The sequence below is a fragment of the Gouania willdenowi genome, chromosome 4, assembly GCF_900634775.1.
Source record: "Gouania willdenowi chromosome 4, fGouWil2.1, whole genome shotgun sequence".
NCBI classification, from domain to species: domain Eukaryota; kingdom Metazoa; phylum Chordata; class Actinopteri; order Blenniiformes; family Gobiesocidae; genus Gouania; species Gouania willdenowi.
The window spans coordinates 42,500,550-42,526,978 of record NC_041047.1 but is presented as its reverse complement, the minus strand read 5'-3'; the positions used below and the strand labels follow the sequence as shown (position 1 = coordinate 42,526,978).

The window sequence follows — 26,429 nt, the reverse complement described above, 5'->3', positions numbered from 1 at the left end:
CCACACTGAAGCAGTCTCAAAGCGCTTTACATATCAGCTCATTCACCCAATCACTCTCACATTCACACACCAGTGGGACAGGACTGCCATGCAAGGCGCTCGTCAACCACTGGGAGCAACTTAGGGTTCAGTGTCTTACCCAGGGACACTTCGATACATAGTCAGGTACTGGGATCGAACCCCCAACCTCTCGATCAGAAGACGACCCTCTACCACCTGAGCTACGGTCGCCCTATAGAGGCACCTGACTACTGGTCTATTCATATTAGAGGTTGACCGATATGGGATTTTCAAAGGCCGATGCCGAATTACAAAAAAAAAATTAAGTCGATGGCCGATATCTAAAGCCAATTTTGGAAGCCGATATTTGAGGCCAATATAATTTTTGAATTTTTTTAATATAAATCATACAGCTGTGGTCTATATAAAGCTGAACTGCCATGCTTGGGTCTGAATTCCTCATTATTATAACTCCACCCCTTTTCTACCTCTTTTCTGATGTGCTTCTGAGAGCAACTCTTTTTGGTGCGGCCTCTTTAAATGCAAATGAGACACTTCATACCCCGCCCCCTCTCCAGGTTGCAGAGGTGACACTCGGTTCAACTCCACCCTGTTCGGCCATTTTTGTAGTTTGATAGAAGAGATACAATTGTCTAGCGGTGCAGAAAATGTTTATTCACACGTTATTTACAAAATGTCAACAACAGAAGACTTGTCCATCCAGCTTTACATGTTCGAGCCAGAGTCTAACCAGGCGGAGCGAGATGAAAATGATGTTGAACCTGCAGAACCCTAACAAGTGAGCTAACACAAGCACCGAGCAAACGATAGCGCCAAGCTAACGTCATGAAATGCATTATAATACAGTCTTTTCAGAGACAAAAACGGCAAAATGAAATGACTAATGAAAACTTTAGACTTAAATTAAATCACGTAGGCCATATCATCAAGGATCTAAAACGAGCACACAAGCGCTAACATATGAAGACGGTGCAACTGCTAATGCTAACAAAACAATGACAGGGACATCTTATCATCACACTTTTTAGCGTTATTTACAGCTTACCAAAGTGCTCTGTTCGTCGTCTCCAAAGATAGAAGGAATTGAACCCTCAATCAGACAAAGTCTTTCGTCAAATCCTTCTTTATACTGGTGGAGGTTGCTGAAGCAGTCATCCTTGAAGTGCTGCACGCACACAAAAATGACCTTACCCACAGATGTGGGTACATTTCCGTGAAAAATAAAACTCAACCAGGCACTTTGAAAAGGTTCTGATGCTGGGAGACGGTGTAATGAAGCGTGTGAGTTACTACATCCAACAACCAAACATTTTGACTTATCCTCTCGTAACTTCGGCATCCTTGAGCTTGGACTACAAAATAAAAGCGAGAAATAAAAATGTCGGATTGCTCGAACAGTTGGGTCTGGAGTCGATGTCCTAATTTGGCAGTTCCGCTGCAAATACTGTGACGTTATTGTTCAAAAAACGTAATAGAGAATAGAAAAATCGAAACAGATTGAAAAATATGACCAAAACAGAATATAAAGATATCTACGGAGCACCTGAAGAGACTAATTTGACCTTTTCTGTGCTTCTAAACACTCTAAATATACAACAAAATGCATTTAAGGGCTAAAAAAGTGGATTTAGCATGATGTTTTTTTTTTGGGACCAAAAACATTTTTTTTTTTCAAATAAGTATTTTTTTTTTTTTGGCTGATGGGCGATCTTGAAAAACTCTGTTTTTAATAATTTTCTCACATACCCCCTATGACAATTTGCATTCCCTACTTTGGGAACCTAGGCTGCAGAGGATGGAGCTGAGGACACAATACTAAGGTTTGGGGATGTTTGTGGTGATACTGGCTGAGGTCCTGTTCCCTATCCTAACAGATTGCATCCGTCATCTCGTTGGGTCTTAGGGCTTACCCAGGTGTGTGGCCTCGTCCAGGTATCTGTGAGCCTCATATCTGTGATGGGGCAGCCATAGAACGTGTTGAGGTCGTCAGGCAGGCTGTGGCTCTGATGATACTGGAACTGGTCCTATAGGCTATGGTGATGTTTTGGATGTTTGTTCATTACTGTTGTTTTTAAGCAGATTATATTTTCTGTGTAATTTGTCATTTATATAAATTTTTAGCGTAGGATCAATAGTGTTAAAATTATCTTTATTTTTTATACACTGGCTTTTATTCATCTGGTTTGATCCATTTGTTATGAAACTGGGTATAATGTTGACCTTGAAATAAAACAAGTTTGACACTTCAGGAAACCTTTTTAATGTAGTTTTCACTTCAATGAAGGGAAGCCTGTCGCAAAGACAATAATTATAACACCATCGTTTGGTGTTGAAATGATGACATTTAAACCTTTCAAAACTTGTGATTTGTTCTGTGTTGCAGGGGATGAATGTGACGGATGTGTTCACCGGCTGTGAGCTGATGCGTGTTTTCCTACTGTGATGGAGATCCTTGGCACCATCTGGTTCATCTACCTTCTGCAAAGTGGAGCCTAAGGAGGAAATTCCTACTGTTTGCTTTCGACACACATTTTGGGAACTTTCTTCAAACGTTAGGATCTGCATTGTTTCCATCTCATTTTTTTATTTGAACATTTTGGGAAACTTTTCATGGCTACTTGGTTCCCATTGGATGGTTTTCACTTGATGGATTTTAAAAGTGGTATTTAGCTTCCGCTATCCTGAGAAGCCGCAAAGTGAGCAACACCTTCATGCATTCAATGTGAATCTTTTTTAATTGTTTTGGTATACATGAGATTGGATCTAAATGAGAAAAGTAGGAGCTAAAAACCTTCAACAGAGGAAGTGAAAAATAACAGAGAAGCTGATTGAAAGGAATAACAGCCATGTTCATGCGGAGACACCGTTTGGGGACTGGCTCACGGCCTCTTCAGGCTGTACACAGCAACAGCATAAGTATGGGTTATGAAGTGACAGAAGGCACCAAAAGCACTGGCCTGTGGGTTTCCACATTGACTTTACTGGGATTCCTGCTTCTGCCGATGAGCCGAGCTCTCGTGGTGGCTGAGAAACTGGATGAGAATGACCCTGTGGTCACAACGCCATACGGCAAGCTGCGTGGCATCAAGAAGGAGCTCAACAATGAGATCCTGGGTCCCGTTGTCCAGTTTTTGGGAGTTCCCTATGCTGCACCACCAACCAGCGAGCGCCGATTTCAACCCCCAGAGCCCCCGGTGTCCTGGCCAGACGTCCGTAACGCCACACACTTTGCACCCGTCTGTCCTCAGAGCATCGTGGAGGGCCGCCTACCAGACGTTATGCTTCCGGTGTGGTTCACCAACAGCATGGATGTGGTGTCCACCTACGTTCAGGAGCAGAGCGAGGACTGCCTCTATCTGAACATCTACGTCCCCACAGAGGATGGTGAGTTGCACCTGCAGGCCCGGTGAGGTGGGGGGTGGGGGTGGGGGGGGGGGAGGGGGGGGGGGGGGGTGCGGGCTGGTGTTAGCTATCTACAATCTTCTTGGTAGAAGCAAGATTGTGTGTTTGGGTGTGTGTTGTGAGAGTGCCTTTTTGTCCTTGTGTGTCCGTGGGTAGAGAAACAGCATGCCCTTGTGCATGTTGGATGTGCATGACACTGATTAACGTGTGCGAGTGGTTTTTTGAGAGAAAAGTGTGAACACTTTAGGCCAGTTTATCGACATCACATCTTCTTTCTAAAAACACCTTCCATCCATTCTGAGCTTCTTTCTGCCATTACCGACAGTTTCTGCTTCTTATTCTCCTCACTGCTTTATTTGCTCATCCTCTGCAGCTCTTTCTCCTCCCTCTTTTGTCTGGAGCTCATCATTGCACATTGTGCTTCACCACAATGGCTACAGTTCATTAAACAAGGCAGTCGTTGTCATGATCATCACCGATTGATTTGGCTGACTGGCTGAATAACTATCTGGCCTACTGATAGACTGAATACTTCTCTGATTGAACTGGTGTGATTCATTCTTCCCCTCTGTCGCTTTCTCTATATTCTCCTTTCCCTTACAGTCTCTTATTCAATCAAGTGTGTGTGTGTGTGTGTGTGTATGTGTTCAATGTCTGCGTGCATGCTTGTGTTCAGGGGCTCCATGTTATTTTTTAGTTTTCTATTCATTTTACAGTCAAAAGAATATCCAAGGAATGTGCCAGGAAACCGGGCAAGAAAATATGTAGACAAGGAGGTATGTATGATCTGAATGCAAACTGTACTGTTGCCACTAAAGATGGAGGAATCCCTCTGAAAATAAGAGTAGTGGTGAGATCCAGGTCTACAAATTATTCATGTCTTGACTCAGGGCATCTGCTGGTTTTCAGAAGGCGAAGAGACAGGACCTTTTAAACACTACCTGAAAGTGAATTTAAGTAGAAAAGTCAAGATGTCGCAATCGTTATTCCTCTGACTGAACTTAGCTGGAATGAATAAACGAGAGGGACAGGAAATACCTTTGGAGATTTGTCTTTTTTGCCCTGTTTTATTCTGTAGATGTTCACTCGCTCTTCAAGCTCTGAATCAGACAAGTAATTTGTAGACCTTGTGATGATGGAATGTCAGTGAGGTGTTGGATATTACATTCCCCACACCTTTCACTCACCAACTATTGATGTGAGCTACTGTTGGTCAGCCAGAATAGGAGATTTGATTTGTTGCCAGATGAGCAGGTCAGTAGGTGTGTTGTAATGATGGTCGATGTGGAGTGAGATTGGAAGCATATATTAGATCACACACACACACACACACACACACACACACACACACACACACACACACACACACACACACACACACACACACACACACACACACACACACACACACACAGTCATTGTAAGCAGCGTTCAATAAAATGAGCTCAGGCTGGACCTCGGTTGTGTAATCTGCATTAAAAAAATGCCCAGGTTGGGACTGGCTGTTGTACCAAGCACAGTTTCATTAAGATAATGCTTTTCACCTCTTCTCTGTCTCTCAGCCTTAGCCTTCCCAGATGTGTGCACATTTTTGAATGGCTTGTGTTTTTTAGGGCTGTTGACGTGTCCTTTGGCACCAAAACGCAATGTCACATGGATATGTCTGATTAAATCATAAAAAGAGAGCGAAGGCTCTGAAAAGAATGTAAAACCCTTAATTTACCTTCCATACAAGATGCTCTTTGTCTCTGTTTCAATTAAACTTGAGGCTAAAGCTTCCTCAGGCATTGCACAATTAACTGAGTTAATATAGCACATGACACGAGTTATTCAAATGTCTCTGGGTGACATGAGGAAAATGTTTAGACTTTGTTCAGAGTGTAACGCCATATTTTAACTTGTACTTCCCTTTTTGTCAACCGATTGTTGCCCTGGCGTGAGGCCTTGACATTAACGCTATCATATGATAATTTTATATTACAGAGTAGTGGAATAAGTAAAGTTTAGGGTAAATGTACTTCTGTTTATGTTAACATCTACACAACAAACACTACAATTTCACTTGCATTAAATATGCGACACGCACACATGCACACTTTGAAAACGCTGAAACGCACCACCAATCAGTGACTGAAGGTGCATAAGGTCTGACGGGCCGGACCGCGGCTCAGTGGTAGAGTGGGTCGTCCAATAACCGAAGGGTTGGGGGTTTGAATCCATCTCTATCCAAGTCATTGTCGTTGTGTCCTTGGGCAAGGCACTTTACCCACATTGCCTTGTATGAATGGGTATGAATTGTGCATCAATGTTGCTAGTGGTCAGAGGGGCCGCAGGCGCGAAATGGCAGCAATGAGTCTGTGCCACCAATGGCATGAGTAATGTGAGTCACTGTTGTGAACAAATAATGGTTTCTGCAACTTCTGTAACGGGCTTTGAGTCTCCTTGAAAAAAGTGCTATATAAATCCAAACTATTATTATTATTATTATTATTATTATTATTATTATTATTATTATTATTATTATTATTATTATTATTATTATTATTATTATTACCACATTCACACACAGAGACTCTAATCTTCTGTCTTAAAATTTCCCCAATTCTGAAATAGTGCCAGACATTCTTTAGACGGTTGATTGAGTTAACTATAGTCATTCATTTCATATTTATACACAGCAGTTTTTTATACATTATATTGGAGAACATCACATATGTTTGCATCTGTGGTGGGAATACAATGATTGAGTATCACAAAAAAATAATGTTATTTGAAATTTGAGTTTGATTTATGTCAAAGTCCTTCATGTTCAGATCAGACATCAGCATCTGGCGGCCCTGGGGCCCCATGTGGCCCACGGTCTAATTCTGTGCAATCCAAATGTATAAGCAAAAAAATTATTACAAAAACACACAAGATAAGAGAAAACTACACAAAAGGACAACAAAAAAAGACAACAAAAATACAAAGAAATGACCCAAAAAACAACAAAAAATGCAAAATGAGAGAAATGTATACAAAATTATGACAAAATACACAATAAACACATGAAACAACTTTAAAGGTGCAGTCGGCAACGCTTATAAAAGTGACTTTTTGTCATATTAGCTAAAGCTGTCACTATGTAAGGACAGCTTTACGTGAAACTAGTAGTTTGTGTGTAAAAAAAAAACAGGCTCATTGAGTCCCGCCCCCTGCTGCTTCTGCAGCCTTTGGCAGATTGCTAGAATGCACCACGACCGAGCAAAAAGAACCAATCAGAGCTAGGATTGTGTTTGATGGACTGTCTGACAGCTATTGCTCACAGGCCCCGCCCCTTTCCCAGACTGGAGCGCCGTCTTTTTTACAGTGTTTGGTCTGGAGGAGTAGAAGATGGAATTGGTGACTTTTCTGCTTCAAAGGTAATTACTGCTGCTTGATTTACATTATGTTTGATTTGTAAATGTTACACTAGAACTCTGTAGTGCGTGTGTTGTTTGTGTGCACACAGGAGCCTCTGTTTGGGCTGCTGTAAGTGACACTGTGTTGTTGCTGCTGCTGCTGAGGTATGTGCACATTGAGAGAGATCAGCGTTGCAGTAATATGCTTTTAACAGAGCATGTTATCTTACTGTGATGTTGCTGTTAAGCTAACGTTAGCTTGTTAGTTCCTCTGAGGGAGGGACTTTGGCAAGTTTGGACGCAGGGCAAGAGAGCAGAGGGGAAGGAGGGATCTGAGAGTTGCGGACTGCACCTTTAAGAACACAATAATCTTTGTTGTTTTCCGTGTTAATGTTCTGATTGGTCGTCATTCTAATGTTGACGTGAATATTGATCATGTGACCCTTGTATCAGATATAATCATATGTGTGTGGCCCGCCCCCTGTGATAAAAGCTGCCCTTGTCTGCTTTAGATGTTTCCCTGCTCCAACACAACAGATTGTAAAGAGATCGCTATAAAAAACTGACATGGATCACACTATTTCTATTCAGGTTTATGCCCACAGGTAGTATAGGGCATATATTTCAGCACCTGTCAAAGCTTGGACATGACGGCCTCAGTAAAGTCGAGGTTTTGGCTTGTTTTGAGGGTGGAACTCTGCGGTAAAATGCAGTGAGAGGGAAAAGCCACTATATTGAATTCAGCTCACAAAAATCTAGCAGCAAAACGTTCATCACTGCTGGAAGGCTGAGAGGCTTTTAAAGTATCACTATTTGTGCTTCAAACTGTATTTATGTGAACTCGATCATGATTTAGGCATTGGGACATTTTAAGGACAAACAAGCTCATTTCCCCAAATGTAAGAAAAATGTTTAGTCTCTGATATTATGACTCTGTGCTGTCATCAGTCAACAGAGTTTAGAAGAAACCATTCATTGTAGGTTAGACTCAACTCAAACAATGGTGGATAAGCTTTAGGTTCCTCACTTGAGCGATTGCCAAATCCATATGAACAGGACTGGAAGAGCAGTCATGAGTGGCAGCCAGTATGAATTTTTAAGATTTTTGGATCTGCACTACTGACCTTGTCAAATGCTTGAAACTATAGGTGAAGGTTTAATGATAAAACATTTGTCTTGCTTTAGCTCAAGGTTATAATCAATATTTTGGTTTTCTGACCTGGAATGTGAATTGTCAAACACCCCACTGCTGTGCTTCATCCCAGTGACTGCTACAGTATGTATTGTTAAATAATAATAAAAATAAAAGATCAACATTTATTTGTGTCTGTGGCACTGTGTGACACTTATTAAAAAGTTTGAATGCAAGTATGAAGTAAATATATACTTGTGCTTTAATGTACTGTATACATTTCAGTGTACTGCAAGTATACAAAACTGATTTGCTTATAAGTAAACTCTGTTAAGTACAGAGTTACATAAAAGTACATAAAATGTAAACTGAAAGTATACTTTTTAATTTAGATTTTATAATAAGTATATTCAAAGCACACTTGAATAGACAACTTTTCCGTAACTTCTTCGTATTGTTGATTCTGTATCACGTTCCCTCCACTCAGCGCCATCTCGCTGTGTACAGGTTAGAATTTTCTGGTGTTTTTAACTGTTCACCCTCCACCAGTCGACCTTCCTACTCTGTTTGTTTTTCCCTTTGCCTCCGTCTTGTTCACTCAGGTTCTGTCCTAGTTTTGTAGTGGTTAAAGGAGCATCCGTACACAAACGGAGAGCAGGAAACAGAAGGCAGGCGTAGGCATTGGCCTTCTTGTGTTTGATTGTCCCTTGAGGGGCTCTGTCACCTTTACTCACAGCTTAACTTCCCACGGCCTTTCATTTATTCTGTGCACACAGACACTCTAACAGCAAACCTCATGGATGTTCACATTTCTAAAGGAAAATGAAATAATTTAATAAAAAATAAAAAAAAAACTCATTATAATGCAATGCTATTATTCGAACAATACTGGTGGTTAATTAATGTCTAAAATGAATATAGTGTGTGTGTGTGTGTGTGTGTGTGTGTGTGTGTGTGTGTGTGTGTGTGTGTGTGTGTGTGTGTGTGTGTGTGTGTGTGTGTGTGTGTGTGTGTGTGTGTGTGTGTGCGTGTGTGTGATAGTTCTGGGGAAAAAAACAAACAAATGGATTGACATATACAATAAATATATTATATGCATACATTAAAGCAACATGTTGGCTGTTGCGGTTAATAGGGTAAGGTGTGAGTCACTTCCTTTCTCTGACCTATACACACATTTTTAATGAGCTTATATTGTCGCATATGTGCATAAATAAAGATAATGTGTCAATAAGATGCTTTGAGTGCTAATTTATGGCCATGGCTCATTCTGTTTACTACAATTGTGTAAATGGCAGTCATTCACTGCAGGTTTTAATCTCCAGTTTTACTGTGACGCACTGAATATGGAGACTAATTACCAGTCTAATCACAACAAAATGCTTCCCAAACACAGATTAAAGATAATTAGGAAGCAAAGCAGAGGCGACTGTGATTCGCTGAATAATAGAGATTGTCATTTGGCAGGATGACTCTGCACTGCTGAGAATAGATACAACAGATATTTCAATGTTTTACTTCAACAGCTAATGAGAGTTTACTCATGTCTGCCACTTGATTTGGTAAATGTAGATGTACAATTTCAATCAACATCAAATTATTGATCAGGTTGATCACAGACTGCAATTTGTCCATTTATATTTTGCACTGAGGTAAAAATAATTGTGTTATTAAAGATTAGGATTTTTTTGAGTTTCTGAAATAAACTAAGAATGTAGTTGAGTTTAACCAACAGGTTAATTTTACTTTGTACAAATAAGAGCAGTTTTTACTCAATAGTAGAGTGCATTGGTGCATAAAACTACTGAATCTTTTTCATAAGCGTTCTAAAGAAAACTGTACTAATAAACTAATATTTTATTTTATTTAACCAGGTAAAAGCTGTATGAGATACAAAATCTAATTCTTAAAATTACCCTCCAAGAGGCAGCAATATTTTACAATATACAAAAGTAGTTTTGCTATAAATAAAGGATAAAATATCAGACATAGATTAAAAAGTGTACCATCTGATTTGAAAACGGTGACAAATCCCAATGCTTTTGAGCCCCCTGGTTCTCCAAATGTCAACAAAACTATCAGAAGAGATCAGCTTTGACATTTTAACGTCAGTTTGCAGGGAATTCCATGCAGAGAGCAGCATATGGAAATGCTTTTTTCTAACTACTCTGTGAGGACATGAGGGACAGACAGAGTAAAGAAACCATTAGATCTCAGAGAAAAATGTCCATGGTTCCTAACAAGATAAATTCAGAGATAGGATGGGACAAAACCAGGTAAAGCCTTTTAAATAAACGTCAATGAGTAGATCTTCTAACATGCTGTGATACCCATTCCGCTTTTTTCTACAAAGTGCTCTGATTGGTCTGATTTTTGCATGCAGTGATAAACCTCTGAGCACAATGATAAACAGTATCCAATGATTGTAAACATGTGCAATGAAAGAAAGGTTCCCAACACATGGCGTCTCCTGGCTTCATGTGAGAAGCAAGATGGATTCCTAAAGTAAAAGCCCAATTATGTTTTAAAGCTGATATCCGGAGTTTTTGAGAGGATGTTTTGACGTCCCGCCCTCAACAACTTCACTTCCTCCCCCTTCTTCTGCAATCTACCAGAAGCCACGCCTCTACTTTACTGCACGCACATCACGGAACTTAACAAGGTCACGTCAGGTCGCATTGATATAGGTCTATGGGTCAGGTAAGAGCCAAAATCATATTTACCTGTTTACAGTTGTGACGTGCGGCCTTGTTTCTGTGCACAGTTCCACATTCACTTTGATTGACAGTCTCAAAAACAGGAAGTCGAAGGCTATTGGCTGGGCGCACTCAGCAGTCCTTACCATTTGTATAGGGTCTATAGGATGAAGGAGGGACTTATATACAATAATGTATATGAATGACCACCGGCAGTAGACCATAGTAAAAGAAGGTATTTTTTTCGCATTTCAAAAGAATCATACATAAACATAGATTTCTCAGAAACTCCGGATATCAGCTTTAAGTTTAGAAACTCAACTTGAGAGTTAGACATTCATCAATTTGGAAATCCACATACTTAATACATGAGACTAGCTCAAAGGCTGTACCCTGGAATGATAAAACAAGGTTTTTTTGACGGCATAGTGGCCCTGGAAAACAGCATGACCTCCGTCTTATCTTATGACCGACTAAAAGTGTGAAAGTTTGAACACTAGTTCAAAACATTAACGTGTAATTTGCATAAAAAATGTTACAAGGCCTCTGACAAATTGTCACAGAGATTATTTATATAGATGGATAAAAAAATGTGCTCTATTACTGAGCCTTTGAAATGATGAGGACCCTGCCATCTGGACATACTGTGATCCAACCAGTAAAATATTTCTGAACCAAGAAATGGCTCAGATAATCCTATTCTGTGCAATGTATCAATCAGGTTATTACCATCCAAAGTATCAAACGCCTCAGATAAGTCTATACATAAAGCAACACACACTTCATTTAAGTCCAATGCTTCAACGATGTCATTTAAAACCTTAAGGGCTGCAGAAACTGTGCTATGTTTTTTTTCTAAAGCCTTGATAAGATGAAATTTTCTTCAAGAAAATGATTTGATTGCCGATGAGTCTTCAAAGGCCTTTTGTAAACTGTTGTAAACAGCTTCAATATTGGTCTGTAATTGATCACAATTGAGGGATCTACTCCTTAGAGCATGGGGAAGAATGAAGGCAGACTTCTACATCCTTAACCTCACTATTAAACAGTCTGCAATTATACAAATTTGATAAAGGTTCACCAACAGAATCCTCTGCCCACATTAGAAAATATGATTCAAGCTGATCAGGGTCAGCAGACTTATTTGTGTCATCACCAGTAGATACAAGAAAAAACTGAAATGGGACTTCTAGATTTTCTTCACAAACAGGCAAAACATCACAGTTTTCTTCCTCAAAGTACAACCTTCTTCTCATCCACGAACAATCACCAACATTTGAACAAAAGTCCAGTTTCATCCCAGATTTCCTCAACTGCAAAAACAGTCCTATCGTCCTAAAGGTGGCGCCACAGCAAGCCTCTAAACTTTAACATTTGGTAAATTCACAACAAATCAACCATATGTCCTACGGATTTGCAACTTTCACCAAAATTTAGCGCCCTAACACTGAAAAGACTTTTGTACATTTAAATCTAATGTAATGATGAAGTCCATCACTGTTTTTACCCAAAACTGTAAAACTTATTAAACCTATCTAGTCCCTTCAATTTTGCTCAATGACCCCTAATTGTCAACAGCTCAAGTCAGACTGTCCGACACAATCTATCCACACAGATTTACGAGTGATCAATAATTGATCCTAAAGAGGATCAAAATGTTGGACCGTAAACGGTGATGTTAACAGATATTTGAAAATTCTTGCTGAATGCGTTTTTAATGTTCATTAAAAAAAAAAAAGTTAGATGTTAGGATGTTAGGAAAATAACAGAATTTTATCTCAATAACTGAATTTTGTTTTTGATGGATTCAGCATCACTTGACGTCACGTCCGCAGGACTGCGTGGGAAATTTGGACCATAAATTGCAACACATCATGCATCACACAGCCTGTTCAAGGCAATGGGGAGATAATTTATGTGTGTGGGCTCATTCTTTTGGGTTTTGAACACTTCATTAGCATTGTAAGACTAAAGATAAATGTTGATTTTTTTTTTTTTTTTTTTTTTTACAAATTCCGCCCTATGTTCCTCTAACTGATGTAAAATCCAAATTAAAATGCCACATTTTAAAAAATGTTACTACTCTCTGCATTTTGCTCAGAATTGCCTAATTATGCCTAAAATTGCCTGGCCCGAACATTGCTGCACAGCAGCTAGAATTCTACTTTACTTTTTTGGGCATTATTTTGTTTTACGATGATTAGATTTTTTTTTTTTTCCTCTTGTTTGTTTGTTTATTTATTTATTTCAGTTTTTGCTGCAGGTTTGAGTTTTTTACAGTTTAATATTGGTGCAATGTACAGAATAAAGGATGCTTATGTAGCACAGGACACTCACACAAACACAAGACAATGGGGATTTATTCAGTGCCACATAATAATTACACAGAGAGTGTAATGTTTGCTCTCTACGTGCATGTTGTGTACACACATCAGAAAAGGACAGAATGGGGAGGCTTCTCACTGTGTAAAATATGTAAAGTTCACTCAGTATGTACGGCTGAATGTCATTGAAGGTTTCTCATAAATCTGTTCTAGTATTCAGGGAAGTATTATTAAAGGCGGATCACCTTTTTAACAAATCTTCCATTGTGATTGAAGGGTGCTCCTGTGTGGAGAATTTGCTGCTTTATCAGCTCGATGACACAGAGAGAGAGAGAGAGAGAGAGAAGACTGTGACCTTGACTGCCTGTTTTAACAGTTTCCCAATCTTTTCTTCCTCTGAACACTTTTACTCACATCAGCATTCACCCACCTAACAGAAGTGTGAAAGCTCCCCCGCTCAAGGTGACAGCATTGATAGCCGTTCATACATATTCATGCTTCCTTCTTTACGATAAACAAATAAGCAGCTTAGTTTTTCCCTTTCTTGAATATTAAGTGAAGAACATTTGGTGTTGGTGCAACACACCAACACGAGCCGTTGTGGCTTCACAGGAAGGCGGGACTATAGTGGACAGTTGATAGAGTTGAAATAAATCTCCCAAAGGAATAATCAGTGCCTGAGAACTCTGTAACCACAGCTGTAACAGGCAAACATTTAGCTTCATACATATTTCAGGTGCAGCACATGGTGAATGACAGAGGCAGCCACAGAGCGGTGAGAAATAACGGCTTTCTCCATAGTTTCAATTTCACCTCGTCATTATTTATAGCGTCCACACAGCTAACGTACAGCGCACAACCCCGCTCGCTTCCAAGATGATGGAAAAGCCGTCATAAGCTCAATATGGGCAATGTCGTTAGCCTGCGTGTACGAGCAACAAGACAAACACTTTCTCGTGTAATACATTCATGTTTCACTTTCCTACAATTGTGAGGGGAATATTTAGTTGTGGGATTGGATGTAATGTTGTAAAAAAAGAAAATGTTGAAGCAAAAGAAAATGGCTTTACAAGTTTACTGCACGTTAAGTTTTTATTCATCAGTGGAAAAAAATCAAACAAACAAAAGCAGCGGTTTTAAAACTGTGGGAAGCAGCAAGGGTTGGGGTCAATTACATTTTTCAGTTAAAATGAGTTTTCATTTATCCATGTTCAATTACAATTCAATTATGAATGCAGTGACCAGCTTTTTTTCCAATTACATTTAAATTACTATTATTTTGTTATACGGAAAGTCAATTACATTTACGATCTCAATTACAAAAGTTCAATTAAAATGAATCACAATTACTGAGCCTAAAATTAATAACCTAAAACCTTAGTTTTCTGTTATCATCTCTTATGATAATGGGTCCTAAATCAGCTGTAAAATAAACTTATCATCTATTTTCTTTCCTATCTATTGGTTTCCTTGTTAGGCATCCTAACCAATGAAAATATAGGATTTAATATTTTTGGTGTGGGCGTCTGAGCCTTTTTTGTGTCAGTATATCCCTCAATTTAATGTTTTTTTAAAAGGTAAAATGTGGGAATGCTTGATATTAAACATATTGTAGTAATTTATAACTTTATATGTGTAGAACTGTACATAGATAGTATGTGGTTCCCCAGTTTTGCATATAATTGACAATTTTTATAGAATTTTCATGGCAATTACGATTACAAAGTAAATTATCTAAACTCAATTACAATTTCATTACGATTACGACAGCAACAGATTTTTAAAATGACATTTATAATTACGCCAAAAATATAAGTAATTATTAAATACACAATTACAGTTAGAATTGACCCCAACTCTGACAGCAGCACATGGAAATGATGGAACATGTGACTGTTGTACCTAATGAAGGCCTAACATATCTATATTCATATTGTTGCATGTACAGTATATGCATGTTCTTATGTTTTATTCCTAACATAATTACCTTTCCTTATTTACAGTTTAGGAGACGACCTTCATATGTTATAAGTCTCCTTCTGACATTCAGAGGTTATACTGTAATTGAAAGTGGATAATTGAAGACATAATTGTAATTGCAAAATGTAATTGACCCCGACCCTGCTTCCAGGAGACGGCAGGTATGAGGTCAATAACGAGGATTTCTCCACTTTAGCCGACTCCACTGTGAGGTTTATAGATTTCCTCCTTTTGACGTAACAAGACTTTTTAAGTCCTGCGCTTGAATTGCACATTTACACCAGGGACGTAGCTATGGGTGGGCTTGTGCACATCCAGGCCCACCCATAGCTCAGATTGACAGACTGTTCACACAGTGAGATTCATGAAATAAACAATAATAATAATAATAATAAAAATAAATTCTGTTTTGTGAAAATATATCCTGTGAATTAAGAGCTTTGTTTTAGGTTTATTAGAAAACTTTCTCTGTAAAATCTGGAGCGTAAAAGAGTGGAATGGTAAGTGGAACCTTTAGCACTGTAGTTGTTTCGTCTCATAGTAGATGCACTTCCTGGTTCCTGCTGTGTTTCTTCCTCTCTGCCTTTACGGTCAGTACTTGGTTAAAGTCACCTTAAATGAAAGCCTGGATGTACCTTATGTATATTGCTACACTTTATTCCAAAGACTTAATGATGTGACTTTAGTACAGAGTTGAAAGCCCAATATGCACTTTTTGTTCATTTAATGTACAGAATATAATGTTAAAAGCAATGAGAGAATGTTGATTTATTATTTAATAATTTTGTTTTGCTGTGTAAACTAAGCCAATGAATGTATGTATAGACATGTTTTGAATTTATTTGAGCTATATTTATAGACAAAATGTAAATTGCAAATGAAAATAAGTTCAATTGTAAATGTGTTTTAAAGGAAATAAGAGACGCAACCTGGAAAAGGATATAAGTGTTTCTTGCTCTGAGACTCTGCCTTTATTTTACAGATGTAATCTTTTTGTTATTGTAGTCGCCACGCCTGGGACTGGTAACAAAAACAAACTTCATCTTTAAAGTGACAGATCGATTTCCGGTGCAAAACTTTAGTTCACTAGCGATCAGAATGCGGGTTACATGAGCAGCTAGATACAGCTGTTGGACAATGGCTAAACAGTTATCTTTGAGCAACTTTTTCAAAAAACCTTGTCAGGCTGTAAAATTTAACAGAACAGAGGTCCAGTTGTGGAGCAAATCTTACTCTTTTTTTTCTTTATTAAAAACACCTTTAAAGTTCAAAGATGAGAAGATTGACATTCTAATTTACTCCCTTTTTCTCAGGTGATGTGTTTAGTCTCTTTTAGGCTGCGTCCTAATAGTCTCTCCTATCTCCTTTCGTATCCACTTTTTCCATAACCCCATGGATGACGTCACGGGGTTTAGGAAAGGCGTTTGGAGAGGAGTTAGGAAAAGCTAATCACGGTTGTTTTTTTTCGATCAGACGCACTTCCACTAGGTGGAATCCGACAGCCAGGTCTCCTTTCCTCGGGTTAAAGAAAATTGGAACGCTCTTTTATCTTGGCCACCACCTAAACACTTCCAGGGGTTAAAGAACAGTAGATAGGAAAGGAGATACGAGGGACTATTCGAACGCAGCCTTAGTCTTTTCTAACGAGCTGAAGATCTGTGGATTTCTTCTTTCATTCATTAGCTTTATTTTTGGAAACAGTGAGCCGTCTCTCTTTGGTGTTCTATTCATTGCTTGTCCTCTGTTGAATCCTATTCAGCGGCCTCCTTTCAACATGATCCAGCCTGGTGCATGGGACTATGAAAAGTGCTGTGAGGGCCTGCCAAGTCTCTTTAATTATGCTGTGATGTTAAATTGAGTATGGAGAAATAGAGCAGGTTGCGCGTAGTAAAGCTGGCCTCATGCCCAGGGTTCAAACCCATAGACACATATGGACAACCACTTACTCCCACTTCTTTACAGGGTTTGTTGGCGTAGAAAAGTCCTCCAAAATGTGCATGGACTGAAAGAACAGCTGACATTTTTAAAGCCAGGATTTACATGCAAAGGTATTTACTCGACAAAATATAACTTGGCCCGGTTTAGACTTCTGTGTCCTCTTTGGTGTGCAGATGCTAACAATGTCAAGTGAGTGTATTAGCTGCTGTGTGCATCATGCTTTCATGGAGCTTTCAGAAAAGGGAATTAATAAGATATTTCAGCAGCAGATGGTGAGGTGGATGTTCACAACAGAGCAAAATGTCACCTTTGTTTGGTAATAAGATGGAAAATGGATTGAAAATAGTTGTGTATTCGTAGAGAATCTGGGAATTATCCACTCTTTTTAAACATGGCAGTCTAATAAAAATAAATGACCAAACATTAAATAATTTTGTGTGCAATAAACACATAAATGCATGTTTGAGAAATCTCCATGAAAATAGGCCTAATTAATTCTCTAAATATTATTTTTTCTTCTCATGCATTACAGTGAGGCTGTGGCTTTTTCTGGAAGCTTTTGGATTGTGTTCACATAAATGAGTAATGTTACCAACAAATCATTCATTACGGGTGTTGCTTGATAAATAAAGCTTTCAAAAGGAGATTAGTTTCACTGAAGGATGTTCACACAGCTTGTAACGTTAAACATTAGGTGACCATGTGATTTTTTTAGCTCTTACTCTGACCGTGATTGGAAACGTGGTGAGGTCTTCCTGCCCTCTGCGTTTGCTTTTTACTCTCACAGAACAGATGAAGAGGCGTTAGCTTGATTCTCAATTGCTACCTACTGTCTCATCTGTAATATTTATGTGTCACATTAAGGAACTCAGAACAATGTCAGAACATTTTATGGTCACAATAGACGGAATCGGATCATTTGTTGTTCCATTGCTACTTAAGCTCAGGTGCATTGATGCATAAAAGGTAATATTCTTCATAATAACTCACTTTTATCTTTTACACTGTTTCCTCTGTGTTTTATATTCACCACATGATTTTACCTTTGGGAATAAACAACAATTCCTTTATTTTGTATTTACAGGCAGATGGAAATATCCATTTAATCTGCAGGCCTTTCTCATCGTGGGGGGCTGGGGCCGCCTCCCTGTAGACGGCTTTGTATCGTGGTGCCGTGCAGGCCTGTGCTGGCCCTGATGTGGGCGCGGGCTTCTCTCCTGCCCGGCCGCTCCCTGTTGCGGCGGGGGAGTATGGCTGGTGCCTGGGGGGTGGGGATGTCGTCTTGCTCTGTGGGGCCGACATGGTTCGGGGGGTGCCACGGGGTGGGTCTCCGGCCGTGCTGCTCGGCATGTCCCTGGGGTCCGCTATGCCATGTGCCCTTCTGCGCCATCTACCGTCTCCGGTGGCCCGCCATGTGGACGGGCCGGGCTCACACCAGACAGGCCTCCTAAAATGAACATTTCACTTCACTCCCAGCTGGTCTGGCTCACTCACTCGGTGCACCACACACCCATACCCAACCCTTGGGGGGCTGGATGGTGGGGCTGGGGGTGGAGGGGGCCGCCGCCTGTGCTACTGAATAATGGCGCGGGGGCAGCATTCCCACCTCAAGTTGCCCTACCAATATCTCCAATCACACCTCAACACACCACCCCCCGGAGGGTGCAAAAAGCACTTCCACCCTCCGGAGCTATTGCACCACATACACATATATACTCAAAGGTTGGATGGGGAGCACCGTTCACTCTCAGTTTACAATAATCATGTCTCCTTGATTCAGTGGGTGGGGCCACTTTGATTTAGGTGTGTTGAAGCAGGGACACATCTAAAAGTCTCAGGAATCTAGCCCTCAAGGACTGGAGTTTACCACTCGTAGATCCTTCGTACTCCAATGGAACATTTAGATCCTGTGTACTCCAACAAAACATTTAGATCTTCTGTACTCTAACGGAACATTTAGATCTCCTGCTCTCCACTCATTGTGTCATACATAACACATTAAACACATCGGCACCTATTATAGACCTGATTAAGATCAAGCTGGACTTGATTGGAACATAAAAAATAACAGGCAATAAAAACAATTTACAGCTATGAAATAATTCTGTGGATAACTCTAACCTTCAGTCATCACGGAGCGTCTGTTTAGGACGGTGGTATTGACTTCATATCATGAAGCTCCCAAGGACACATAAGCTTTGTTTCAATGAAGGCTTCTATCTACACATGCAGAATATCTGGAACATGTTCAAGATCCTTTCTTTTTAAAAAGTTTTTTGTCCTCATTGTGCATCTGTAATCACAGTAGGCTGAAAGTGAATTATTTAATGCATGTTCTGTTCTGTTAGCTAATTTTTATAAGAGAAAGTGATTTCCTTCAGTTTTCCCTAAGTTAGCCTATGAGGTGGATTAGATATCTGAGAGCAGTGACAGCTTACATAATATATGACAGGTGATTGAATAAATAACAATGTTTGAGGCACTGAAACAAGGAAATATTAATGAATAAATAATGAGAAATTTTCCATATTTGCTTCTTGCCGACCTCCGATATTGGTCCAAAACCTAATTACCAATATTAACAGATATAAAAAAATACACAGACTATACCAACCTAATGTTAGGTTATATTAAATTAAGTTACCACATTAAGCCTAATAAAGCATAATCTCCGCAAAATAAGAAAACTAATTCAACTTCATTTATGGAAAAAGTGCCATATTTATTTTTTTCTCAAGTCTCAAACTACAACACGGTTTGCTTTTTCAATATAACTGGCAAAAAGACCCGCCCTCTCTTTTGAAGTATTTTCCTTTAATCAAGTGTTTCATTCCATTTTTCATTTTTTGATTGGGTTAAAATTTCACCTGACTAAAATATTTCTATCACCATATGAGTTTCCTTATACACTAAATCATCACTTAGTGATATTCATTTTCAACTACTGGAATAAATAAAGATAGAATGGACATTTCAGGACCACTTTTACATACTTCTTTTTTTAGATGCAGTCAGTACAGTGTATTAATAATGGGACACTATCACTATTGCCAGGTAAAAATTACCCAAACATGTGCCTGTAGGAAAAAGTGGAGTAGGTAGTAGTAGTAGCTACCCTGGAACCCAAGACACTCTGACAAACACAACTTCATGAAAATAATGTAGATACATCCTGTGTTAGTGATAGTGTTCTAAGGTTAAGACCATTTTTATCCTTGTGCTTATTTAAGATAGTTCAATAAATAGATACATAAATAAACAGCTAGTTTGAAGGTATGTATGTTAAACAGTTATAAGGTGAGAATTATAATACGTATTAAAATCTCTACTTGCAGGTTTTTTTGAAGTACAAATCTAAGGTCAAATGGTGGTTGTAAGCATTGCTGCTTCCAGGATTTAATTTCTTTTTTTCCCCCACACCTTCAAAAAAATTGTGCACACTGTACGTACAGGATTCTGGATGGTGGCAACACTGGCTGTAAGGTTCTCTTTGACAACAAAAGGAAAGTTAATATTCAGAAGTTTGTTTCATCAACTCACCATTTTATTATTATTAATTTTGATTCAATTGCATCATAAAGATAGTCATATAGTCACTACAAAGATAATATGTACAGATCATTATTTCATGTGTTTAAAGTAATGTATTTGTTTTATTTAGACATTCTTTAACAGGATGAATTAGCCATGAATGATGAAATACTCCCTGTTTAGTAATTAACTGTAAGCTTTTACTAGTGCAACCCATTATGAGGTGAATGAAATGAAGTTGTCTCTATTTAAAACCTTTACTACACTTATTTTATTTCTAGCTTTTAAACTAAAGTTTAGAGTTTTCACTTTCAATAGTTGCCTAATGTGCAAATGTGGAAATCTGATAAATATGACTAAGACATATTTTTTTTATAAGACAGCGCCAGTAGGTGAATGATGTAGGGAAGGTAAATTAATGAATATGCAAACTTTGTATTTTCATTTAATATTCTAAAAAACTCATTGGACCTGATAAAGATGTTAAAATATTCACGTGGTCACAAAGGCACTATATACTCATCCTTGGATAAATAGCATTCACACACTCGTGTACTCACAGGTGATGATGATGTTCTCGACGTTTGCTCAATACACAAGTTCACACAAACGCAGGGATCAACTCTTTTGCTTGGAATGCATTATCGGACATTTGATCTGAATTCCTGTGTGTGTGTGTGTGTGTGTCCACTGGAGACAGCAGCAGACACCTCAGCAGCTTTAGATACACGCCGTTTGTCAATAACTCATCACTTCTTTCATTAAGAGTATTGGCAAACGCTCCAACAGGCTGTGTGTTTCAGAGTCAGCCTGTGTCCTCCTCCTCCTCCTCCTCTGTCTGCTTTGGGTTTGCTTTAGTTTGGCCTTTTTATCCATTCAAGCCAGCCTATTTACCCATTAGGCTTCCATGCACACTGGTGTTATTGGAAAAGCCCAGCAGACTGAGAAGTAATGGCTGTGAGTGTGGCAGTGTGTGCTGTGTGTAAGCACGAGCTGACGGGTGAAAGCGAAGGTGATGGATAATGTGTGTGAGCGAGGGGACTGGCAGAGGCGGAGGATATGCTGTATTTACAGAGCACTGGTGAACATGTTAGCAGCACAAAGTGGGCAAGTAGGCAGCTGATTTCTATGTGCAGGAGTGAACACTTTCTTCATGTTAATGCACAGCTTTAAGACTGAAATGTACACGGCTAATGTCTACATATGGATGAAATTACGTCATTTATACACCTGCTGACTAAACATTGTAATAATTTGTAAATGTTGTTCTCTGAATGTATGCTGTCGGTTAAGATTAAAGATTAAATTGGGGCTTTCACCTTTATTTGTCATATGTGTTATTACATATATGAAATGTGTCCTCTGCATTCAACCATTCCCTGAGGAGCAGTAGGCAGCCATATTGCGGTGTCTGGGGAGCAGTTACCCGGGGTTTCCACTGGATATGTCTCCGCTGCGCCACAGCACCAATCCGTCCGGTTATCCCCACCTGTTGCGTTTTGAGTGCGCCACGGTGCACTCCAGTTGGATGACTGTGACGTCATGAGACAGAGCAGCTCTTGCAATATTTATATAATCATGTGAGAACACAGTTAAATGTATGTGTTATAAATGCAACAATGAAAAGATAAACAGGTCAGTGTTCCTAACAAAGGAGTACACGAAGGTTGGACTCTCGGGATTTGTCATAGCCACATTTTTTATCAACAGCCAACAGAGAAGAGATAAAACTGCACCAGTAAAACATGAACTAAGTCAAAATTTCTGCAGTTTACAGTGTAGTTACAGTATGAGAGGAAACGATATAATAAATGTGAATTTGTTTTTACACATTATGACATTTTGGTGGTGTAGTTGCTTGAAAGATAATCTGAAGTGTTTTATTTTGAAATTTAACTGGATATTTTATTACGGAGTATGTGCTTAACTTCATGTTTAGCTTCATTTGCTCTGTGCTGATTGATGTGTCGTGCTCTGGTGACATGCAGTGCAGCGGACCCGATGGAAATTAACACATAGACTAAAGTGGAATCAGCTACGGTGGCGCGGCAGAGACGTAACGCAGCGGAGCCGCACCCAGTGGAAATTGGGGGTTATGGGTAAAGGGACTTGCTCAACATCCCACAACGATGGCCCGAGTGAGAATTAAACCGGCAACCCTGCGATTACAAGCCCAAAATAAATGCTAACTTGTTGCCTTAAAAAACTAATTTATGTTGACTTAGATTGATTAGTTAATCAAATCCAATTGATCTAAGTAAACATAACTTACAAGTTAATCAAATGTAATTGATTTAAGTCAAGAGAAATTTGTTTTTTTCTTTACAGTTTGCTTATCTGAAAAATGTTATAATGTGGGGCAGAAGTAATGTGTAGCTGCCGTCAGCTGTCGTTAGCTGCCGTTAGCTGCCGTTAGCTGCTGCAGGTAAACAAAGTGTGTCCTGCAAAACAACAGCATTTAACTGTGATAAAATGGTGTGAATGTAATTTTGTTTAAGCTAGATGGAGTTGATGTGCACAGTGATCACCACATTCTAGTGATTCCGAGGTCAAAATGCCTCCAGAAATGTGCATAATGGTAATGATGCCCTTAGTTCTCAGACTGAACTGACTTTACCGAGATCTCAAATCAAGGCTGCAAAATGCTTAAATACTTTGGTGCTGTAGCAATTTTCTTTTTCTACTGCGCCTCATTTACTAAGATTGCAGCGCTAATCGCTGCACACGTAGACGTGGTTCAGACCGCTCTAATTAAATGAACATTTTGTGCGTTCAACATGGAGAATGGTACAGCAAACTTTAGATGATGAAAAAATAACATTGAAAATTAGAGATAACTTGCAAAAAGTGAATAAAATCTACTCTGAAAATAGACGAAGTAGATAAGACAATTACATAATTTTGTCAAAATATGTGTGACAAAAAGGCACTTACACTTTTTATTTATCCGCAATTTTCTTTATGTATGTCTTTTTTTTCATTGTTTGTTTGTTCTGTTTTGGTCTATTTTGTTTTCTTTTGATGACAGTTGTCTGTGAAAATAGTTTATTAATGCAATAAAGTATTTAAAATAAATAGATAAATGAATAACATGGAGAATGGAGAGCTGAGTGTTGGAAAGCACTAAATTAATTATGATGTTGAATTGAAGTCTTTGCAGACGGCTTCGTAGACAACATGGCGCTGATGAAGCACACACTTGTACCAGCGTCGCCTTGACAATCATTATCTGACTGAACCTCTACTTTCATACGCCATATTTTAATAGAGCTTTAGTTAAAAGTCCCTTGTGATGAACTTTAAACTATTGAATCTCAAAAGTGAATGATACTTTTCTTCCTCTCTTAACCTATTTGTGTGTGTGTGGGCATTAAGAAAGTGAAACAAGTGGAGATTAGAGATAGAACAATAGTAAAGAAAGTATGTAAAGCAGTTATTCTCAACCATAGGGCCGCGGCCCATTCTTGGGCCCTTGGTGCCAAATATTGGGCCGCGAAAAACTTTCAGTTCCGCACCTGTGGCCCTCGAGGGCCACAGGACCGTGGCAGTGAGGCGTCATTCACTTTTTGAACACGCTCCAATAAGCAGCAGCAGAAGAGAACAGGTGCAAACTTTTGGCTGAAGTTATGGAAAAGTTTGTAAAACGAATAAGTGACGATGAAAGTGATGCCAAAAATGTATCCACAAGTAGAGCCCTGACTTTATTAAGTTTGGCTTTGTAAACGGAGGCATACGTGTCAAGTTTTGGATTTGAAAATAAGGGAAATTTTCTGACGCCCACTACGAGCTGTCCCACCTGCCCAACCAAGCTCCAGTATCCCTTATATTTTAATATAGATGTACAATAAATCTAAAATACTCACTTGTTAACCACTTACTAAATACAATTATGTGATTATAATCTGGTAGGTCGACCTTTATTAACACTGAAATGCTGTGAACATTCCTACTAGGGCTGGGCAATATGAACCAAAACTCATATCTCAATATATTTTCTCAAAATGGTGATATATGATATAAATCTAGATAATTTAAAAAAAATAAAGTCTGACCAGAAAGACAATTCTGGGTTAAATTTGCTGATACTAAATGCCACACAGGAACATTTAGTAACAAAAATCTAATCAAACTGAGCTTTACATGTTGTTCTGAGAAGCAAAAGCAGCGACTCCTGAAACTAGTTTTTTGTTTCATATGATATATGAAATATTATAGTTTTCTATATCGCCAAAATAGAAAACTCGATACATCTTGAATCTCGATGTATTGCCCAGCTCTAATTCCTAAATTATAAAACAGCCTCCATAAAAACATAAATATGTATATGAAGCACATGTGTTTATTTAATATACTTACAGTTTATATACAAGTCAACATGTTGCATATTTACTGTTAATTTCATGTTGCTTGTCTTTAAGTTAAAGATTAACATTTTTATTTTCATTATATATTTTATTATAATTTCTCATGCTCACTCAAATGGTTCTCTGGTATTCACTAATGACTTATTAGACACATTTATTACAGACTTTACATCCTTTAACACTTTTTAAAGCAGTGTATATTTGTGGAGCTTGTGATTGGCTGATTTTTCATGGTGACTTACGTTGTTCCTTCCGCTGTGGGAGACGTTAAAATCTCAGTTATTATTCTAACAGAACGTGTAACTGTGTCCCATCCTGCTGCTCTTTAGGAAGATAAACTCTCTGTCACATTTCACAACGTATTTACACCAGTTCTTTGGTTTTTTTACCGCTGGAAATCTCTGTTCTGAGTTGTTTCCGGGTTTGTTTCCGCTGTCAGCACTAATCTCGCGAGGACTGACACTCAGGCCATTTCAGGTGACAGTTATCGCAAGGCTTGTGATGGCGTTCAGTTTAGTAAGGCATCTTTTAATTATTATTACATTAAAATATGGGATATTTAAATACTAATACGGGAAGATGGCGGGAAAGAGGGGTAAAATATGGGAGCTTCCCAGCCAAGGTATGATCGGAGGCAGTGAGGGAGAGCCCAGTGTGTTGGGTGTGGGCAAACGCTAGCCAACGAAGCACTCAAGCTTTCAAAATTAAATTGTCAAATTAATCAGCAAGCGAGAAGATAATATTTTCAATTGCACTTTATTTAAATTCTATTTGCAGTTTATTTATTTAATTTGATACTTATTATTTTTAATGTATTTATTTTATTATCAAGTAGTTTTTCTTCAGTTTTTTGAGTATCTAAATAATAATCATATTGACTTGATTCTTTACTGTATATTTGTTCTTGTAGCAACTTGATTTGTTCTAATTGCTCACCTGTTCAGTGTTGTTGTATGTGCAGGTTTACATACACAATAAAAATAAATGTCTTTGAGATCATCCTAGTGTATTATTTTACAAGGTTTTAGCTTGTTAAACTGTAAGTGGACTTGATTTAGTTATTGAATACATATCAAACCATTCGGATCAATTGAAATGAAAGCGTTAATATTTAAATGGGCTCCGGGTCACTTGGTATTCTAACAATTGGGTCCCGATGTCAAAAAGTTTGAGAAGCCCTGATGTAAAGTAACTAAATAATATGAATATGTTTAAATAAGGAAGGTAAAGAGCAAAGAAATCATCTAAAAATGCATCTCAGAGAATGAATAGAAGTAAAGTCGCTGAGTGTTTTATGGTTATGGTTGGAAACTCGTGGTTTTTCTTCAAACAGGAAGTGATCGACAACAGAATAAATGCAGCTATTGACATTCTCTTCTCTGCTCCGTGGGGAAAGCAGCCTAATTTGTTATCCATGCCTCTTATTCTCACTTCAATCAGCCATCCCATGTGCCGCTCCTTTCCAGTTTTCCCAATTGAGCTCCTAGATTAGTCTCACCCACAGGTTCATGCGTTGCATCAATATTTCTTTAGTGGGAAACTGGGAGAGCTGTGGGAGTGTTAGAAGGTGAAGGAGGTAGATATCAATCAGCCTTTGGATATACAAAATACAGCATTATATATGCACTCGTGTGCATGTGCATGTGTGTGTGTGTGTGTGT

General features: G+C 38.7%; 1 protein-coding gene across 3 annotated transcripts in view; it reads left to right on the top strand.

Annotated features, from left to right (window-relative positions):
- nlgn1 (neuroligin 1) overlaps window positions 1-26,429 on the top strand; it is a 366,749-nt gene that overhangs the window by 36,023 nt on the left and 304,297 nt on the right. For all 3 annotated transcript variants that reach the window (XR_003673863.1, XM_028444111.1, XM_028444110.1), the window contains exon 2: window positions 2,405-3,405. Coding sequence is in view for 2 of the 3 variants with exons in the window: in XM_028444111.1 (XP_028299912.1) it covers window positions 2,868-3,405 (538 nt within the window). In the remaining variant the exon portion in view is untranslated. The remainder of the gene's footprint in view (window positions 1-2,404; window positions 3,406-26,429) is intronic.